General features: G+C 53.9%; 1 protein-coding gene across 4 annotated transcripts; it reads left to right on the forward strand.

Moving 5' to 3' along the window:
• Positions 1–161: 161 nt before the first annotated feature.
• SEC14L2 (SEC14 like lipid binding 2) lies at positions 162–18,757 on the forward strand. Of its 4 annotated transcripts, none has more exons than XM_045791343.2 (13): positions 162–311; positions 860–952; positions 2,513–2,588; positions 6,820–6,863; positions 7,248–7,307; positions 7,587–7,775; positions 8,814–8,909; positions 9,036–9,096; positions 9,487–9,570; positions 12,232–12,338; positions 12,441–12,580; positions 12,730–12,899; positions 17,162–18,757. In XM_045791343.2, the coding sequence occupies exons 1-13, from the start codon at positions 258–260 to the stop codon at positions 17,290–17,292; spliced, it is 1,305 nt and encodes a 434-aa protein (XP_045647299.1). In that variant the 5' UTR covers positions 162–257; the 3' UTR covers positions 17,293–18,757. The 4 variants fall into 4 exon arrangements, with proteins under 4 accessions (XP_045647299.1, XP_045647301.1, XP_045647300.1 ...); XM_045791345.2 differs by lacking the exon at positions 17,162–18,757 and adding an exon at positions 14,785–17,155; XM_045791344.2 differs by lacking the exon at positions 860–952.
• The last annotated feature ends 1,308 nt before the right edge of the window (positions 18,758–20,065 follow it).

Consider the following 20,065-nt stretch of genomic DNA (forward strand, 5'->3'; position numbering starts at 1 on the left):
CTGGCTTCGGCCCGGGTGGGCACTCCTGCTCCCCTCCTGCCAGGGTCTCGGCCTTCAGGAGGACGGAGAGGGACGCGCCAGATGCTTCCGCGCCCAGCGCATCCCTCCCCACTCCACCCCTCGGGATCCTTTAAGAGGCGGGGCTTGGCCGCCAACCCCGCGGCCCGGGCAAAAGGCTGGGACTTTACTCCGGCGGCAGAGAACGAGCCCGTGCTCCATCAGCTGCCGCAACCGCCGCGCCCCGAGCTCGAGCCACGATGAGCGGCAGAGTCGGCGATCTGAGCCCCAAGCAGAAGGAGGCACTGGCCAAGGTGAGCCGCCACCCTAGCCCGGCCCCCGGTTGGGGCCGGGGCCTCGCCCTCCCGCGGCAGCGAGCCGGGAAGGGGCCGGACGGGGGGCGGGCGACAGTGCGGGACGGGCGGGCAGCGGAGGGAGCTGCGGCCGGCGGTACCTGGCGCCTCGCGCCCCTCGCGCCCCTCGCCCCCGCAGCCCGCCCCACCCTCGCTGCGCCCGTTGAGGAGGAGGACGGGGGGGTGGGGGAAGTTTGGCTCTACCCCAGCCTCAGCCCCGCGCGAGCCCTTGGCGGTGCCACCTGGGAAGAAGTGGTTGCTTAGAAGCCCTCGGAGGCAGCCGAGGGCACAAAGGCGATATTCATTCTCGAGACTGGCAGCCGGGCCCTGGGGGCAGGGGCAGGGGTAAGGCCCCGGGTTTCCTCCCATTTCCGGGAGGTTTTCCTCTTGCAGGGGCCCTGGCACCATGAACAGGGCCCTGACAGCTCCTTAGGATACTTGGAGAGCCCCTGCATGGGCACCAAGTCTCTCTGCGACCTTGGGCAAACCTGTCCTCTGTGTGCTCCTAGATGAAACGAAATGAGAAGTTGGAGCCCACGATGTCGAAGGGAGCACCTTCGCGTGTGAAGCCTGGGATCCTATGGGTGGCTCGTTGGGTTGAGGTTAGTTTGAGGCTCAGACTAGCGGTCCCCTGTCCTGCAGTCCAGGCCCCTCCCTGGCTGGCGGCTTGGGCAGATGCTCTTCAGGAGGCTAGGATGTAAGCCTGGCTTTCCTTGGTACCTGAGCAGAGGAGGAGGCAACAGTCTGAAGGCTGGATCCCCTGTCCACCAACTGAATCTACTCTTGGCTGCCCTTTAAGAGAGGGAGGGTTGGCTATACTTGGACCCAGGATTGATGGGGTCTGGTCTCAAGGTTGGGAGGTTCGGCAGCCAAGCAGTTCTCCATTGCTGGGGGGACAGATGTCTCCTGCCACGATGGTGGGGCTGAAGCACCAACCCCAAGAAGGCTTTGCCTCAGCCTGGGTCTCCCCCATCCCAGGGAGGCTGGATAGGGAGGTTTCAGGTTTTACTGCTGACCTGCAGGGGAAGTTAGGCAGAGGAGGGATTAGGTGGCGATTAAACGGGAAACCAGGGGCTGGGTAGGGTCCTCGGTAAGGGGTGGCTTCATGCCTGGGCCTGGGATGAGCAGTTTCCCTGGGAGTCTGGGAGCTGTCTGGGGGATGGGATGGGATGGGATGGGATGGGATGGGATGGGATGGCCTGAGTCCCCGGCTGACCTCGGCAAGAGGCAGAGGTGGCGGGTCCTCACTGGTCCCCTCTGCGGCTGCCCTGTAGGTCAGTGACTAGAGAAAGGTGAGGGACGGGGAGCAGGAGGCATGGGGACAGCATGTGGGGGTGTGCCCACCTACAGGGTAGTGAGCAATTGGAGGTGGATGCGGCCATCCCTTGGGGTCACTGTCCCTATCTCTTGCTTGGCACTCCCTGCACTTTCTCCCTTCCTGTTGGAACTGTTCCCTCCACCTGGTTTGCCCTCCTCCCTCCTCCTACTACCTTTGAAGTCCTTCAAGCCCAACACAAATGTTTTTTTGAAGTCAGATGTGACCGCTGTCTTCCTGGGCCCATCACAATCAAACTCTTCTTTCCCTCTGCTCCCCCAGCACGTTGCTCACCAGCCCATTACTAAGGGGCAGAAGACAACAGTGGAAAGCATGCACGCTCTGGCCTCGGACAGACCGGGGTTTGCATCCCAGCTCTGTTGATTACTAGCTGTTCAACCTAAGGCATGTTACTTAGCCTCTCTGAGCTCTAATTTCTTCATCTGTAAAATGGGGACAGTAATACCTCTAGGGATTCTGAGTGAGGTATGAATACCGTAAGTGCCAAGTTCAGTGCTGGGCACACAAGGCATGCTTGGCGAACTGACAGCTTTGACTGTGGCACGTCCCCAAGTGTGTACTATCACAGTTAGCTGCGATCACCTATGGCCGCCCACCACGCTGGAGTGTGGAAATGCACACAGCCAGGCAGGGGTAGTGTGTTTCCCTTCCCACCTCCTCCTTGCTATCCCCGGAGACAAGAGTACACCATGCAGCCCACGTGCTCAGCCAGCGTCTGCAGAGTTGACCCCGTGTGGAAGAGGGGGCCGGCAGAGTCCCCATGGAGAGCCCCGGGCAGGGGGGTGGAGGGGGGACTTGCCACTCACCGTCCTACCTCTCCCTACAGTTTCGGGAGAATGTCCAGGACGTGCTGCCCACCCTGCCGAATCCAGATGACTATTTTCTCCTGCGCTGGCTCCGAGGTAAGGGAAGAGGAGCTGCGGGAGGCTGGGGCAGGGGCTTGTTCTGAGTAGCAGAATGGCACCCTCTGGAAACCCTGCCCCTGGCAATCTGAGAATCTGGAGAATTCAACCTTTAGAACCAAAAGGGCCCTGGGCCATTACATAACCTTGACCCTCCTCTTGGGTGCAATAACAACACTGAGGCTCAGAGAGGTGAAGTAACTTGCTCCAGGTCACACACAGCTTGAGCCACAGGCAGAGAGAAGAGTAGGGCTGGCGGGCTGACTCCCAGCCCAGTGTACTTTCCATCCATTTGATAAATCCACTCTACTGATGGGCTTGAGGCAGTGGGATGAGAAAAAGCCTAGGATGACCCAGCCACGTGGGAAGTCAGAGGCAGAACCAAGTTTAGAACCAGAGTGCAGGCCCCTGGGAGAGGCTGGCCCCCTCTGTGGCCTTTTGGGGTGGCAGGCCAGCCGTTTAGGCAGCTTGCAGGAGGGGCAGAGTGCATGGGGGGGAGGGAAGGTGGAGGGCACTCCCCCTGACCTCCGTTGACAAGACTGCCCTCAAGCCAACACCCGGCTCCAGACCCCACGTTCTAGTTCCAGCTCTGCTCTGGCCTGGCTGTGGCACGTGGGCCAGGGGCACACGTCTGCTTTAGGATCCCCTCCAGTAGAACAGGACCAGACGGGGTGCCCTGCCTATTGCAAGATGTAACATGACAGAACTCTGCCCGCGCTAATGAAAGGTATGGCTTTCTATTAGCATCATGATGAGTCCGACTCAACCCCATGCCCCGACTCTGCAATCTCTCCTCTCTTTTTTGTCTTCTCCTCTCCTGTGGTTCGAGTCATGCGCCACCTTCTCTGGCTCCTGTGACATACTTTTTTTTTTTCTGTATAGGAACTTTATTACCAGCCACTGAAACAATAGAGAGAATTCCACTGCGTTAGGTTAGCAGAGACTCGGTTGTGCTGTAGAACCATAACCCCGAAGAGTAAAGTACACACCATGCCCAGTTATTTATTTATAGACACAGACACACACGTACATCCCCTGGGGGGTCTGGGGACAGGTGAAGGGATGTATTTTTCTTTTCTGCCCAGGCATGGAGCCCGCACACTCTGAGGGACTGCTGGTAGGCACCCCAGGGCAGGTGCAGCCAGGAAAGCCACGTTCGGCCCTCGAAGTGTGCCTCTGGAAGTGCCACTTGCCCCTTCCCCCCCAATGCTGTGACACTCCCCCCCCCACTCAGATTGGGCGGAGGGGCAGTATGGGGGCGCAGTGGAGTCCGTCCAGGGCTGGAGGGTATTTTGGTCTAGAATCGGGTGGGGAGGCAGCGTGGGAAGGCTGTGCTGCCTTTTAAGAGCCGGCTGCAAGATGATCAAACACACCACCGAGCTGCTGGTAGGTAGAGACGTGTGGTTTCAGGGAGCTGAACAATAACACAGCTCTTTTATCTGAGAGGAGGCTGCCCGGGCTCCTGGCAGTTGGTTTCCCAGACGTTCCCAACTCCCCAGTCCTGGGATAACCCCTCTCTTTGCCAGAATTTCGAAGAGTATCATCATCCTCATTTGCTGGAAGAAAGAGTGGAGGCTCAGAGAGGGGAAGGCACATACCTGAAGGCACACAGCTAATGAGAACCAGAATCAGGGCGCAAACCTAGGGCCTCAGACTCCTGGGCCAGCATTCTCTCCAGTAAGCCACAGTGGCCCCACCCCCACCCCCCAAGCCAAGCACTGCCTTTTCAGACAGAAAGTGTCTCCTCAGTGCTTTACTTGTGCCTCACATTTCCTGGGCAGGAGCTCAGGCCTGGTCAGACTCCACTGTGAATTTCAATTAGGGTTTTTGTTGCCTTTTTTTTTTTTTTTTTTTTTTTTAAAAGGAAACCTTTCCCCTCTCTACCTTTGATTCTGAAGGAAACCTTTTCAAAGTGCACGCCAACGGAATGTCTTTCTCTAACCTAGGTGTGAGCTCAGGCTTTCACTCTTGGTCCCTTCCCCTCACCTGGGTTGAGTTTTCTGCTGCTCCCCCCTCCCCCAAGCCCTGAGAGCAGTCACAGAAATCTGTACTGCTTCCCCCTGACTGGGGCTGAGCTTTGGGCTTCCCAGCAAGGAGGGTCCAGCCAGAGGAAAGCAAGGAGGTGGTAGAAACTGTGTGCTTGTCGGGGAGGTAGGGGGCAAAGCAGGTCTGAGTCTCTTCCTCCTCCAGGACTCGGAAGCGATCAAATCAGAACCCAGGACAGCTGCTCCTGGGTCATCTTCTCTGCCAGTGCCCTAGGCCAGGCTTTGATCTGCCCCTGACCAGGGCACAGGAGCCCTGGAGAGGCCTGACTCAGCAGGCATGGGGAGGCACCAGGCTGCGTACTGCCAAGGCCAAGGGGCAACTTGGGGAGGGCCCTCGAAGAAGACCCTGGGTGTTGGACCCTGGCAGATACAGGTGAACTGGAGAGCCGTCGGAGAGAAGGGGGCTCACACTTCACCACCACTCCTGTTCCTATGGAGGATTCCCACTTTCACAGACCAGCTGGGCTCCCCCATCGTGATAGTATGTTGCTTTGCATTTTTCATGTGTTTCTAGATCATTAGATGATTCAGTTGGAGATGTGCAGTATCTCGTCCAAGCTCAGACTGGGAGAAAGGGGAAGGGCTGAGATGCAGACCCACATTATACTCCTCTAATAGCTGCCCCTCACTGCCACGATGGTGCGTGAAAGGTCGCCATCAGAAGAAACTTCCTAAGAGTAAAGGCCGTTCGGTTCTACAAATGTGTGTTCAGCACCGATGGCGGATGTGGCATTGGTCAAATCTCTTGATGCACTCTTTGGGTGCAGGACAGCGGAGTGGATTTCGTGATAGCAGAGTCAGGGAATGTGCTTGGCCACGCCCAGAGATCAGTGATTAAGGGACCAGTGACAGTCCAGAGGGCAGCCTCTCTGGCCCAGGTTCCAGGGCCGTCAGCAGATCTCAGATGTCAGTCAGATCCACAGAGGACATACGGCTGGGAGGGACAGTTCATAGGTCAGTTAGCAAAATTGGTCGGAGTCTGGATCTCAGAAACCCTTTAAAGGATGAAATGGAGCGAGCTGCCTGTAACAAGATGAAATCTGATAGGGAAGGACCCAGAAAACCACCTCACAGCATATGGGATGGAGGCTGAACAGCAGCACAGCTGAAAAGGATTGGGGCGGTTCAGTTGACTGTAAGCTCCATCTGAGTTAAGGGTGTGACGGTTGCCAAGAAAGTTCTTAGGTTTTATCGGAGAAGGGTAGGCAGCACGTGGGGCCGTGCCCCGTTCTGGAGAGCTCACTTGTGGCAGGGCACTGGCAGACTGGAAAACATACGAAGGGAAGTTCTGCAGATGGACTTGAAACCAGGCCGTGAGGAATGGTCAGAGGAAGGGTCCATGGATGGGCAACCTGACAGCCGAGGGCATGCTGGGGGCAGCACGGAATTCACCTGTACTGGAAAGCTTGTCCCATGGCTGAGGAAGGGACCCTGTTCTGGGAGTGTCTCGGCAGTGGATCTCCGCTCAGCGTAACAATGAGCGCTGAGTACAAATGGCAGCTCGGGTTATCTGGAAGCTGGTGGCTTTGGGGGGCAGTGAGGTCTTTGTGTTCAAGCTTGAGCAGGATGACTTGGTGTTGGTGCATAAAATGAAGAGTTGGCCCAGGTGAACTTTAATTCTGAAGCTCTCCAGCAACCCTGGGAGGAGGGCCCTCTGTGTCCCTTTAGGATATGCGTGGGTCCTTCGAAAATATGGCAGGGTTGACCAGAGGCTCGTCAACCCCTCTATCCTACTGGGATGTTCTGCCAGATCCACCCCGGATGACAGGGCAGCTGTGTTCATCTTTGAACTGTAGTTCACGTTCTCAGAACTGGATGTTAGACCATGAAGGAGATTAACTTCGTGTAAAGGGGAATGCTGAATGATAAGGGGGTCCAGGGTTCATGTTCCCTGGGAGAAAATAAGATCTTTCACTTCTTGCATCCACTAGGGTAAAATTCTTTTGTCCCTGACGTTATAAGGCTTCACCCACCTGTCCTGATCTTTGACCTGCTCTTCAGGGGCTGTGGTGTTCCAGAAGCCCCCAGCGGAAGTCCTCCTATTAAGCTTCTGCATGTGGGGTGATCTGGGATTCAGCTGGGGTGAAATTGGAGAGGAACCAGCCTCAGCATGGGAACAGGGAAATCTCCCTGCCCTTGGATGCCCAGCCCGCTGGTCTAACCCTGACCACATTTCCCTGTTACAGCAAGAAACTTCGACCTGCAGAAGTCCGAGGCCATGCTCCGGAAGGTGAGCTCCGTCTGCCACTGTTGCCTTGGTTCCCACCCATCAGAATCACACTGGGCTTGGACTTCCTTTGCCCACCCTGCCCACCCGATCACGGCCTCTGGCTCGTGTGGCATATCTGAGTATTAGCTGGCCACTGTCGTTGCCTTATCCCTTTGGGACAAAGTGCATTCCCTTCCCTGGAAACACAGAAGTTTCATAATTCTGGGCCACTAAGAATTACAATCCATTCTGCCGCGATCTCTAAAACAGGCAGTGCCTTCTTTTCTAATCCCACCACGTGCCTTCTCATGGTGTACCTGAGACACGGTGTCACCTATTGCTAGATGCCTATAAGGGGTTCCATCACCCCCGCTTTTTTTAAAAGCCCTGACTGTATATTTGCAGCATGTGGAGTTCCGAAAGCAAAAGGATATCGACAGCATCACGAGCTGGCAGCCTCCAGAGGTGAGGACAAATGATCTCGCCCCACCCCAGTGTTAGTTGGGTCTGTTGCACCCACAGTCTGTGTCCCGAGTCTGTCGGACTGGGACCCTCAAGACAAAAGGTCTGACAATGCCAAGTGAGCCCTAATGGTTCCCCGAGTGGTATCCATGGGCACCCAGCGGGAAAGGCTGTGGAGGGGGAGGAGGGAGGATGAACCCATAGGAAGGCCCCGGGGTACAGGGAAGGCGTGGCCGCCCCCGGGGCCTGCTGACCAGCTGCCTCCTCTGTGTCTTTGCCCAGGTGGTCCAGCAGTATCTGTCAGGGGGCATGTGTGGCTATGACCTGGACGGCTGCCCCATCTGGTACGATGTCATTGGACCTCTGGATGCCAAGGGGCTTCTCCTCTCAGCCACCAAACAGGACTTGCTCAAGACCAAGATGCGGGACTGCGAGCGGCTCCTGCAGGAGTGTGCCCGCCAGACCGAAAAGGTGAGTGGGCTTAGCACGGTTCAGAATGAGCTCACTGCCGTGGACGTGGTCCAGCAGAAGCAGGCGTACGACCCAAAGGTTTAAGCACAGCTTCGGGGCTGAAGCCCAGATCCTTGGATTTCACGGATGAGTGAAATTTCCAAGTTTTAGGGACTGACCCATGTTGCCAGATTTTTCTTTTTTTTTTCCAAGTAAGGACTTAAAAAAGAAAATTCACTGGCTACTATTGCCATAATTAACCTCCGAAACTAGAGGAATGGCCTAGTCTCAGGATAAAGGCCAGTCCTTTAAATCAAAGAAATTTAGCTTCATAAATAACACACTACGTTATCATTGCTTTTCTCATTCATTTGGGCACCGGTAAGATGTTTGTCGTTTTGTCGTGGACCGGCCTCTCCGTGGACAAGTATTTGGCTACCGCTGGTGTAGATGAGCTGAGAGTCTGTGCTTCTCTAACTCTGATTCAAAAAAAAAAAAAAGGACGGGTGATTCCGTCTCTGAGAGAAAGGCTAAAGAGAGAGCCAGAGCCACCCTGAACTTCTCTCCCGACTTCCTCTTTGCTTGTGTTGGGGATCCAGCGAAATGATGTCATACATCTGGGAACACTTCAACACCGTCGTTCTTGAACATGCACTGGGAGCCTAGTGCGGGTAGAGACCCTGCAGGCTGGGGTTGCAGAGAAGCGTTAGCGGGCCACCCTTAAGGGCTTAGGTTGGACGGAGAGGCTCTGTGCCTGCGTACCGGACCAGTGGCCCCACGAGGCCCCACGGACTGAGTGCTACCAGGTGCTGCGCACAGAGGAAGAGGGAGGCCACCGGGTCAGACTGCAGAACAGAAGGGAGCTCAGATATAATCTAGATCCACCCAGTTGTTTACTGGGTGAGAACAGGGACCCCTCGGCAGGAAGAGTGAGTAGCCTAGGCCATAGTTCTGGCCCAGGGCTGATCATCTCGATTTGGAAAGTGGGGGGGAGGAAGCCTTCTGCAGCGCAGCAGCCCGCTGTGGCTTTCTGCTCCTCTGTCCCTCTGTCCCCTGCAGATGGGGAAGAAGGTGGAGACCATCACCCTGATTTACGACTGCGAGGGTCTTGGCCTCAAGCATCTCTGGAAGCCTGCGGTGGAGGCCTTTGGGGAGGTGAGAAGCAGGGGTGGGAGAGGGGGTGGGTCCCTCTGCTAGGACGCCCGGGGAATGTGGCGATGGGGGCCAAGTCTGGCCCGGAGGAGGCAGGGCCCGCTGGACTCAGTCACTTTGTTTCCACAGTTTCTTTGCATGTTTGAGGAAAATTACCCTGAAACGCTGAAGCGTCTTTTCGTTGTTAAAGGTAAGTTGGGGACTTTCTGTGATGAAGTCAAATGGGAAAGAGGGGCCACAAGTGTTCCTGGGACAGACTCAGGAGAGTAGAATGGGATGAGCCGGAGGAGGGGCTCTGAGGACCCCCGACGTAGGCAGACCAATTTACATTCACAAAGCTTTTAGGATTTATTGCCTCCTTGGAACCACTCAGACCGGTGACGTAGGAAGGCTAGACCCGCCGTCCAGACAGGGAAGCCGGAAGTCAAGGAGGTGCCCATGCCAAGCCTCGCACCCTGGGCTGCCTGTGTGGGCTCCATGGCACTAGGGAACCTGTGACCCAACATGGGGCTGTGGAGAACACTGTCAGGGACAGAGTGCGCCTTGCTCCTGGTCTCACATCGCCTGGTGTCTGTTCCAGCCCCCAAGCTGTTTCCTGTGGCCTATAACCTCATCAAACCCTTCCTGAGTGAGGACACACGCAAGAAGATCATGGTCCTGGGGGGTGAGTAGCCCAGACTCTTCTCAATGCCCCTGGCTGGTCTGCTTTAGAAGGGGATAGCTTTAGAACTGTCTAGGGCCAAGACTTCCTCTGCTGGTTTGGGAGCAGTGGGATCTAGGAGCAAGTGGGGGCCGGGCTAGGGTCTTCCTTTCTGTTTTCACAAGGACTCTTTCTCTCAGACACTCTAGAAGAAAGTACTGAGCTCAGCACTGTAGATGCAAAGATGAACGAAACACCAGTCTTCTCCTCAGGGAGCTTACAGTGTAACAGGAGAGAGGCCTTTAGAGAGAAAGGGACAATACAGGCTAGAAAAGGTAGGAGAAATGGCAGAGGCGAAGTGCCTTGGAGGTCATAGGGGCAGAGGTCGCTTCCAGGTAGGGGCAGCTAGGAGTGGCCCCCTTCGATGCGCACCCACCGTGGGCCAGTCCTTGTGAGAGCTGTTGTGAGCCCCAGCCGGGCCCTGGCGGTAGGAATAGAGAGGAGAGGAGGGATTTGAGACTTACTTAGGAAGTAAAACAGCAGAACCCGATCGACTGGGCATGGGAAGGGAGGAAGAGGGATCTAGAATGACTTTCTGATGGCTGGCATGAGTGACTGAGTATTGCAACGACTCTGGTGTGATTAGTTCAGCTGGGGGTTAGAACCCTGACGTTGAGTTTGGGGAGTCTGAGGGATGTGCAGATGTTGGGGATACGTAAGCCTGAAGCTGAGGAGAGAACTGCGGTTTGGAAATTTGAGAGTTCTCAGTTATAGGCAGCCCCTAAAATCTTGAGAGGGAAGACTGCCCACGGAAGAGCAGAGACCGAACCCTGGGGACTGTCTGAGCTCAAGGGCAGGCGGAGCAAGAGGAGCCCACCCCGGAGAGCGGGGAGTGATTGATGAGCTTGGCAGGGACATGCACGACAGGGATTGGATATGCAGGGGAGCTGGGAGGACATCAAGGCACAAGGGGAAGCCAGCAAGGAAGATGCACGGCCTCCAAGCCAGCCAGGGACAGAGAGAGCAGAGTTTTGCCAGAGCATTAAGTGGAGTTGGTGGGAAGAAAAGGCCAGAAAGGTAGACTGGAACCTGGTGCATGTTAGGCTTGATGCCACCTATGGAGTTGACCGTGAGGGGTAGGTAACAGGGATGCTGGAGGTTTCTGAATGTTCACCATTAGGCAACACACGGAAAGTGGAGATCTTCCCGATGTGTATTGGTGAGGCTCTGGGAGTGGCGTGAAGCATTCTAGAAAGTTCAGAACTTCTGGGTTCTGGTCCTGACTCTGGAAGCAACACGTTCTGCTTCCCGTTGCCTCAGTTACTCCCTTTGTAAGATGGGAAGGGCCCCTCTGGCCTTATTCCAACTCCCCAGCTGAGCTGGGGGAAGAAATACAAAATCTGAGCAAAAGGCTCCGATGATTTTTGGCTTTGCTGCTGCTCCCACCCACCACAAGCATGAGCCGCTTGGGTTTCCTGGCAGCAGAGCGTGGAGGGGGTGCAGGCTGTTCTCCCGCCCACACCCGAAACCCTTTCAACCAAACCCTGCTCAGGCTCGGAAGCTACCAGATCTTCACCAGAGGAGGCAAGACGTTCATCTGGGCTGGTCAGGGGAGTTTAGGAAGCACAGATTACATCCCCCCACGAGACCACAGACTCTGTGTTCCAGGAGTTGCACGGTCTCAGGACCCTAGAAATCGGAGGGCGGGAGACCCGGGCCAGCCTCCGTGGGCTTGCAGCTGGCCCCAGCAGCCGAGGACCCTGGGTCATACCCCCTGACTTGGAGCTGCCTCCTATTTATGGTCCACAGAGTCGGCACGGAAAGGTTTCCAGTATCAAAATATTGTGCTTGGCCGATACTGGTTTAGGAATTTGGAGTGGCGAAGTGGTTCTCAGCATCGGTTGCACTACAGTCAAACTCTCCTACTCAGGAAAGGGCTTGGTTGTTAAAAAAAAAAAAAAAAAAAAAAGCCGAGTCACCGGCAGCTAGACAGCCTGAAAAACAGAGCAGATGCGAAGTCGTGGCTGGCGTAAAGCCAAGGAAACCCCGTTTAAGGGGCCACTCGACAGTGGCGCAGTCGGTAAGTCACGACTGAGCACGATTACGTGTAGGTGAAAGCAGGGAATGAGACGTGGTCGGCCCCTCCTAGAATTCCGTCTGCCCAGGACAGGTCAGGGTGACTCAGGCCCTCCTGCTTGCCGCACACGCTGTTCCCTCCGCGTGGGATGCCCTTCCCTCTTTTCTTTGTTCCCTCTGATTGCACGCCAGGTATTTGTACCGCCTGCCTGGGAGTGATCATATACTCTCATACGAGTAGGGAGTTAACAGTTTACAGCACCTTCTCAAGTAGTTAGTTCACTTCACTCCCAACGTAGCCTTGCGGGGCAGGAGGAACCAGGCTCAGGATGAAATGACTTGACTTAAGGTTGCTCAGCTGGCCAGAGGCAATGGAGACAGGACTCTAGGTGGTCTGATTCTTAGTCCAGGGAAAGGGCAGTCCTCTAGATGATGCTTAGTCCTGAACCCCCTGCAGAGCTGTGCGCACATCGTGGGCTCCTAATGTCTGTGTTTTCTGTGCTGGGGCAGACGGGTTTTTCCTGCCCCTTTTGTGTTGACCTCCAGGGCTATGATGCAATCCTGCCTAGTGGTGATCCTTTTTTTCTCCTTCTTTCCCTCCACTGCCAGCAAACTGGAAGGAGGTTTTACTGAAATATATCAGCCCTGACCAGCTGCCTGTGGAGTATGGGGGCACCATGACTGATCCTGATGGAAACCCCAAGTGCAAATCCAAGGTACGGGCCGCGTCGTTCCCTGCAGAGCCCGGAGGGGCTAAGGATCACCAGGGAAGCCTGGCTCAAATGCACATTCCAGTTCACTCTGGGGTTTGCTTCTAGATCAACTATGGGGGTGACATTCCCAAGAAGTATTATGTGCGAGATCAGGTGAAACAGCAGTACGAGCACAGCGTGCAGATTTCTCGTGGCTCCTCCCACCAAGTGGAGTATGAGATCCTCTTCCCTGGCTGTGTCCTCAGGTAGTGTTCTGGACCCTGGGAGGCCACCTGTGCCTTTCAGCCATAGGTGCCAGTGGGCGGGCTGGGGCGGGAGAAGCCCCGGTGGCAGGACCCCCGGAGAGTGCACACGCAGACACGGTCACGTCTGAATGAGCGGGTGTCCCCCACAGGTGGCAATTCATGTCAGATGGCTCGGACATCGGTTTTGGGATTTTCCTGAAGACCAAGATGGGGGAGCGGCAGCGGGCAGGCGAGATGACGGAGGTGCTTTCCAGCCAGAGGTACAATGCCCACCTGGTCCCTGAGGATGGGACCCTCACCTGCAGCAATCCTGGCATCTGTAAGTACCTCTGTCTTGGCTTAAAGCCCCTGCCCTGGCTGTCTGCCTGTGAGGTCCCTCTTTCTCCATGGATTTAGGCTCTTGGACTGTAAGAACTAGACATGGGGCTCCATCTGTAAAACCTTCTCCTTACACCGATGAGGGAACGAGCCTAGGCTTGGAGAGGTGAAATCACCTGGGGGCCCAGCTGGTTAGCAGCGGGGTGGGACTCTGACCTGATACTTCCAGGTCGAGGTGAGTCACGGTGCTAAGTGATCACTGGGGTTCAGAACACCTGCCCTCTGGTCCAAGTTTAACTGGATCTGTGACTGTGACCATTCCCCGACATCAGAGAGGCAGAACTGATGGGCATGTGCAGGGATCCCAGGGTGAGCAGAATGCCGAAAAGCCCAGTCCTGACCCCCCTGAGCTTCACTAATCTCCACCTTGATCAAAAACCGGGTACAGGACATGAACAGGAAGTTTAGCCAGAAGTAGTAAGAATGGCAAACAGGCATTTGAAAGCGTTTTATCTCCCTCAAAGTCACGGTATTCATTAAAATTCCAACAATTCTACTTCTGGAAATTTATCCTACAGAAATGTTTACACAAAGACATAAAGATATAGGTACAAGGATGTTCCTAGCAGCCTGCGCAACTGGCAATAAACCAAATGGCCTTAAAAAGGTCTTGTTAAAAGAATTGTTGTCCATGTGTACAACGGAATACATTATACCTATTTGAGAGAATAAATTGACATTTAAAGTGTCTCATACGTGTTAAAAAAACAAAGAATGAAACATAGCATACGGTATACTCTCACCTTTTTTTTTTTTTTAAGTATATACATTGAAAAGAATTCTGAGGAATGTATGCTAAATGTAACGGTGGTTATCTCTGGGATGGTAGGAAGCTTCTAGAAGGCTTTACTTTTTTATACTAGTTCTGCAACTAGGTTATTTTACAATGACCATGTACTACATCTGTAAGCAGAAAAACCAGATACACACACAAAAAGCCCTTCAAACCTCCAGTTTCCTTTCTATCTGAGCCAATGTGCCAGGCGTGGAAAAGCAATGAGAGCAAGGGCTTTGTCATCGAGCTGACTTGGATTTGCGTACTGACTAGTCCTTAGGCGAGTGACTTAGCCTCTCCGAGCTTCAGTTTCCTGATTGCTACAGTGGGGATCAAATTCTCTACCTCATGGGGATACATGATGATTAAATGGGCAGCACTTAGCCTAGTGCCTGGGGTACAGCCAGCACTCCACACACTGTAGTCACCATTGTCATCATTAGGGCAAGACCTGTGCGGAGAGAAGGGCCATCCTGGAGATGGTGCTGAAGATGAGAGAAGCCCTGTGCCCCATTTCTAGGGTAGCATCACCAGGAGATATCGGAGCTAGCCCCAAGATGTCTCACACCATCACCCCAACCTCCAATGCTGTGTATTTCCCCACCTGCCAGGCAACCTTCGGTCTCGACCGCCCCTTCCTCACAGGTGCTCTGTGGCATGGCTCCCCAGGGAGGAGTGTTGTTAGCGAGCAAGCGGTCAGGCCCTTGGAGGAGAAGGCGTATTTCTGTGTGCTTCGGCAAGAACAAGGCCCAGCACACCAGCCCAGATACTATTATCCACAGAGCATATTTTGTATAGAAGCTTGAATTTTTAGAAAAGATTTTATTTATTTATTTGAGAGGGAGAGAGGGAGCAAGAACACGAGTAGGGCTTGGTAGGGGGGAGAGGCAGAGGGAGAGGGACAAGCAGACTCCCCACTGAGCAGAGAGCCCGACATGGGGCTCAATCCCAGGACACCAGGATCATGACCTGAGCTAAAGGCAAAGGCTTAATCAATTGAGCCACCCAGGCACCTCTAAGCTTGATTTTTTTTTTTTTTTTTAATGAACAGAGGTATGGAAAAGAAGGCATGTTCTCTCTCCCGGAAAGTAGTTTGCGTACACACCAAAAGACAGAAGACATGAGGGAATCCTAGAGTCCTGGTCCAGATCTCTAGGTCATGGCCTATCCTAGAGACGATCAGGTCTGTCCCTGATGCGACAGAGGAAAGAGTGGAGTCCCAGACCATTTTCCAGCATTGCCCGTTACCGTCTATAGTATCCGAAGGACGCAGCCTGAGAAAGGACTGGGAACCTTACAGCATAATCAGGCTTAGGTTTGCAAACGCCAATTTTATGTTAGCTCTTCCTGGTTACATCCCCAGACGGAACATTTATCTGCCTGCAGGGCCTTGACTGGGAGTTGCTTCTTGTCCATTCCAAGGAGGATTAGAGGCAGGTCACAGCATCCACATCCCCTTCCCAGGTGTAAAGGCAATGAGGTGGGATCAGCTGTTGCCTGGAGCCGTGGCTCAGGTTAGACCTGAGCCCGGAGAGAACCCAGTGTGAGGTTACAAGCTCACCTGTGGGAGGGCAGTGCCCTTGAAGAACCAGGCGATTCCCTACAAAGTGGAACATAATCACCCAGTGGAGAAATTAAAACTCTGTGCCAGCCTCCAAAGCAAAAGCACATTAATCCTCCCCAGGCCATCTTGGTCCTGTGCTTAAGTAGGGAGAAAGAGAAACAAAGTCTGAATTGATTTCACTTATTTCCTCTCGACTAATATTTCCTGAGGGCCCGAGTGTAGAATATTCTATTAGGAAAGAAGAAGATTCAGCAGAATCGATCTGGACTTTGTGCACCAGGAGTGCATGGTGGTCTAGAAGACCCAGGAGAAATAAAAGGAAGCTAATTTAGAGGATGTATTTGTTTCCATATATAAATGAGATCACACCCATGTGCCTCTACTCTCCAGAACTGTGCCTTTCCCATTGGGAAACCCCGCCCACCGAGGGTCCATGAAGGGCTCCAGGGGATCTGAAGTGGTGTGCGTTCATCGGATCCTCAAGGGGGTCAGTTCCCCAACAAAAGTTGAGGAGCCCTAGCCTGGAGGATCTCTGGGGGGCTCTACAGGTCTGTCAGGACGTGATTAGTGTCAAAATGAACCATGCAATTCATGAACTCCACTTCCCCTGGGCCCGGGCTTCTGAGTAGCCCCTTCCTTGTTTCTGAGGGTAGAATATGCAAGGCAGAGCCATCTCGATCCTGGTGCTTGATCCAAGGAGCTCAGACCTCTCCTCCAGCATGGCTGATTCTGGTTGCTGGGGCTCTGTCATCTGGGGCAGTGAGGAAGGGTCCCTCTTTCCAGAGGGACTATTGGTTCTGAAAGACCTCTGGTGCAAAGAAAATTGATGAGTAATACTTCACACCATGAAGAAAGTGTGGGTGGTGTGTCTACCCAATGTCTAAACTATGCATTTTATCTAAGGGCAGGAAAGGAGAGAGGTGAAATCTCAGGATTCAATACCCATTTTTTTTTTTTGGCTTGTTTTATTTATTTATTATTTTTTTCTGGGAAAAGTGAGAGAAGACCAGGATAGGGAAAGGGCAGAGCCAGTGATTTTGTTCTCACACTCTGTTCTCTTGAAGGGCTGTTTGACTGAAAGGGAACAAGTTCTCAAAAAGAAAAGGGTTAGATTAAAAGCAGTCTGTTCCTTGGCCAAGGCTTCAAAGCCTTTTCTGCCAACTCCATGCCCATTTGAGTTTTCCTAATCTTTCTGATTACAGACAGGGGTGCAGTGTGCATCTTTGTCCATTTCTCTCTCTGTGGGAGAAATTCCTGGTTCAAAAACTCTGTATATTTTCCCTTTGCCAGAAACTGAATGGGGCTTGTCTTTCCAGGGCCCAAGTCAGGCAGCAATGCAGGTCAGAGGGAAATTCCAGCTCCATCACTTCCTCACCGTGTGACACAGTGACCTCCTTTTTATACGCTATAAAGCAGGACTAATGCTGAACTCATAGAGTTCTTTTGAGCAATCATATAATAGTATGTATAGATTACCATCCCAGGGCTGAGACACCTAGGTAGCCATTGTTACCATTACTATTATTATTATGACAACTGCTGCTACTAATTCTGCTCCCCAGTTCAAGCCCTAACTCCTCTGAAAAGCCTTTTACATGATTTCAGTCATAGGGTCCTCTCCTTCCAAGCTGGGACAGATGTGGTTCTCTCTCTCACTCACCTGGCACTTGGCATGTTCTGTCTTATATTTCTTTCTCTCTGTGAATATCTTATCAACCCAGCTTGACTTAAGTTTCAGAAGGGGAGGAGCCACTGCTTATGCCGCCTTTGTCCTCATCACATACTCCACTGCCTTGTTCAGTCAACAAAAATCTCTGTCCTTTGTTAGAATTGCCCGAATGTCTGTTTTTCTGCCTGCCCTCAGATGTCCTGCGGTTTGACAACACCTACAGCTTCATTCATGCCAAGAAGGTCAGCTTCACTGTGGAGGTCCTGCTTCCAGACAAAGCCTCAGAAGAGAAGATGAAACAGCTGGGGGCAGACACCCCCAAGTAATGCCTCTTCCCACAGCAGGCGTGGCTCCCTCAGTGTCTCCCTGTCAGTTTCTGTCCCTCGTAGCAGTCATTTTCCCCGTACCCAGATGCCCAAAAAAGCTGGGCTACAAGAAAGACCTTGGGCTGGATTTGGGGAACTTTCATTTCAGAATTAGGAAGAGGGGGAGCAGCAGGAGAGGGTCTCCTTGCCTCTCAAATTACTCAGGAGTCCCCAGGGGCTGGGCACCATGATAGGATCTACCATCCTATAAGCTGTGCCAACTTCACCTGTCCAATGACAGCTGAGACAGGAAGGGGTGGGGGGGGGGGAAGATGCAGGTGGCAGCAGGACAGAAATTAGAAAATGGGGGAGAGATTGAGACCTAACACTTAAGGGAAGCCAGCTGCAGGGGAGGAACTTGCTCCCAAGTGAAAATGTTAAGTCTAGGTCCTTATGAGGCGTAGCAAGGTAGGAGCTTGCTAGAGTTATGGTGGGGGTCAAAGGCTCTTCTAAACTTTCTGTCTCCAAGGGTGGGACCTTTTGGCTTTTCCCACCAGGTCTCAGGGATGGCCTGAGTCAGTATAGATCTTCCCACTCAGGGGTAGACAGGGAGGCCACCTTGAGGCTTCCGCAACTCTTGGGACCCACTGGCTGTCTCTTTAATTACTGATTGTCAGTGACTCATAGCTTCTCAGGACAGAGATTTGGTAGCCAGCCACTGTCCTCCAACGCAAAGCACAGGGAAATTACCTCGGGATCCCAGCTCCAGGATGGGCCAGGGAGCCTAAGGGGGGGAGTGAATCCTGAGGCTTCCACCCCCTCCCCTTTTTAGGGCTGCCAGTTACTCATCAAGTAACTCTCCATTTGAGCACCGCACACAAAAATGACAAGTGGGATTAAGACAGTAGATCTCAGCGAAGGCCTTTCCCAGTCTGAGTCTCCCACAGTGCGGGCCAGCCCGCTTCCTGACTGACCTCAGCAAGGCTTTGGCAGTCCTGTCTCTGTGGGAGGCGTAGGGCGGGTGCACTGGGTTCCTGGTGTCTGGCGGGAAGGCTGCCCGGGCAGGGGGCCAAAGGCCGGCCCAGCATCTGGGGGCAGCCACAAATAGCCTCACAGGCCCCCAGCCCCGCCGTCCACAGGGACAAGCAGGGATGGCCAAGGGGGCGCTCAGCCACCACGGACTGGAGGGCACGGACCCTGAGGGCAACCACAGCACGTAACCCAACGCCACGCCCCGCAAACGAACACTGGAAAGCGCCCCCCGGGCCCTCGCAGGTTCTTCTTTCCCTCCGAGAGCCAGGCGTCCTGGCCTAGCGCGGGGAGATGGTCTGGGGAAGCTAAGGGAGAAGGGACAGGGCTGGCGCGGACGGGAGCGGCCTGAGACTGCGCCGGCACCAGCCAGACCGCTTAGGAGGGGTCATCCCGACCTTGGTTTAGAGCGCTCTGTTAGGAAAATTAACCAATGAATAAAGCAACGTTCAGTGCACAGGGAATGGAAGTCAATGTCCACCGCCTCGCCCCTCGCTGCCCCTCACTCCGAATGACAACATTTACGCCTCCGTAGCATCACCTAGCTGCCAGTAGGTGGGGTGCATGCGCAGAAGCCACCTGCTGCCTCTCTCTGGCGCGCTTTCCCATGGGGCCCAACGGCCAGCTTGCTTCCCGATTGGTCCAGCCGATGGGCTGTCTTCTGCCATCTTTGTTAAGGGCACCAAGGGGTCTCCTGGCCGCCTTCAAGGTCTGGGCGGAGGCCCCGCCCCACTCGGTTTGTGGATACGCGCCGAAAGGTTCTAGCGCGCGGATCTGTGCGGGTGTAGGGAGAACGTGCCGCGCCTGCAGTGGGCATAGAGTGGGAGGGAAGCGGACGAGCGACGCTCACGTGGCGCTAGGGACCGTCTCCTAATTCCGCGCCAGCACTATCGGTGTTTCCGGGGTTGCAGAGTGCTTTTGGTCCCGAGCCCAGCTTTCTGCGAGGTCACCGCTGAGCCGGCTGCCCGACACGACCATACAACAACAGAGACGCTGAAAATGGAGTCCTTGATATTGAACCAAGGTCTTTATTTCCCCCACCTTTATTTGATGATAATAAAAAGCTAATTCTTTAAAATGCGCTCCTACTGGGTACCACGCAGCAACCCTGTGCTTGCGGCCCTGTGTGGTTGCAGAGATTCAAGGTAATAATACGTGCAAAGCGCTTAGAAGTGAGCCTTAACAAGTGAGCGCTCAGTAAACATGGGCTACCAGTGGGTTTTACAGACCTAGCCAATAGGTGACACAACTGGTATTTTGAACCCAGGACCACCTGTCTTTAATGGCTGCCTCTTCGCTGCCTGATACCTCCAAAATCCAAAGGATTCACAGCTTTAGTGAAGTGCAGTCATTGCTCACGTGAGTAAACTGAGGTCCAGCTGGGGAAGAGTTTCTTAGTAATCACTATCACCCAAGACCACTCATTCTGTTCTGCTCAGTTCCCTGATGTTTTGTTTTCCTTGCCTCATTCATTCATTCATTCATTCATTCATCCATTCTAGGTCCTGCCCCCAAGAATCTTGGTCTGGGGGTTATACCGATCCAGTTAGACCTCAGAGCTTGATAAATTAACATGGCACCTGGCAGGAAGGCACTCGAGTCCAAATATCCACCTCGCCCCTGTTCACTCCTCCAGCCTCATTAACTCAGCTCAACTTAAGAGCGCGAGATCTGGAGCCATGGCCTGGATTCAAACGCCCGCTTCACCTCTTAGCTGTATGACTCGGGAAAGTGACCGATTTGTGTGTGTGTGTGCCTCTATTTC

The sequence above is a fragment of the Ursus americanus genome, chromosome 30, assembly GCF_024610735.1.
Source record: "Ursus americanus isolate L20-20 chromosome 30, mUrsAme1.1.p, whole genome shotgun sequence".
Taxonomy (NCBI): Eukaryota; Metazoa; Chordata; class Mammalia; order Carnivora; family Ursidae; genus Ursus; species Ursus americanus.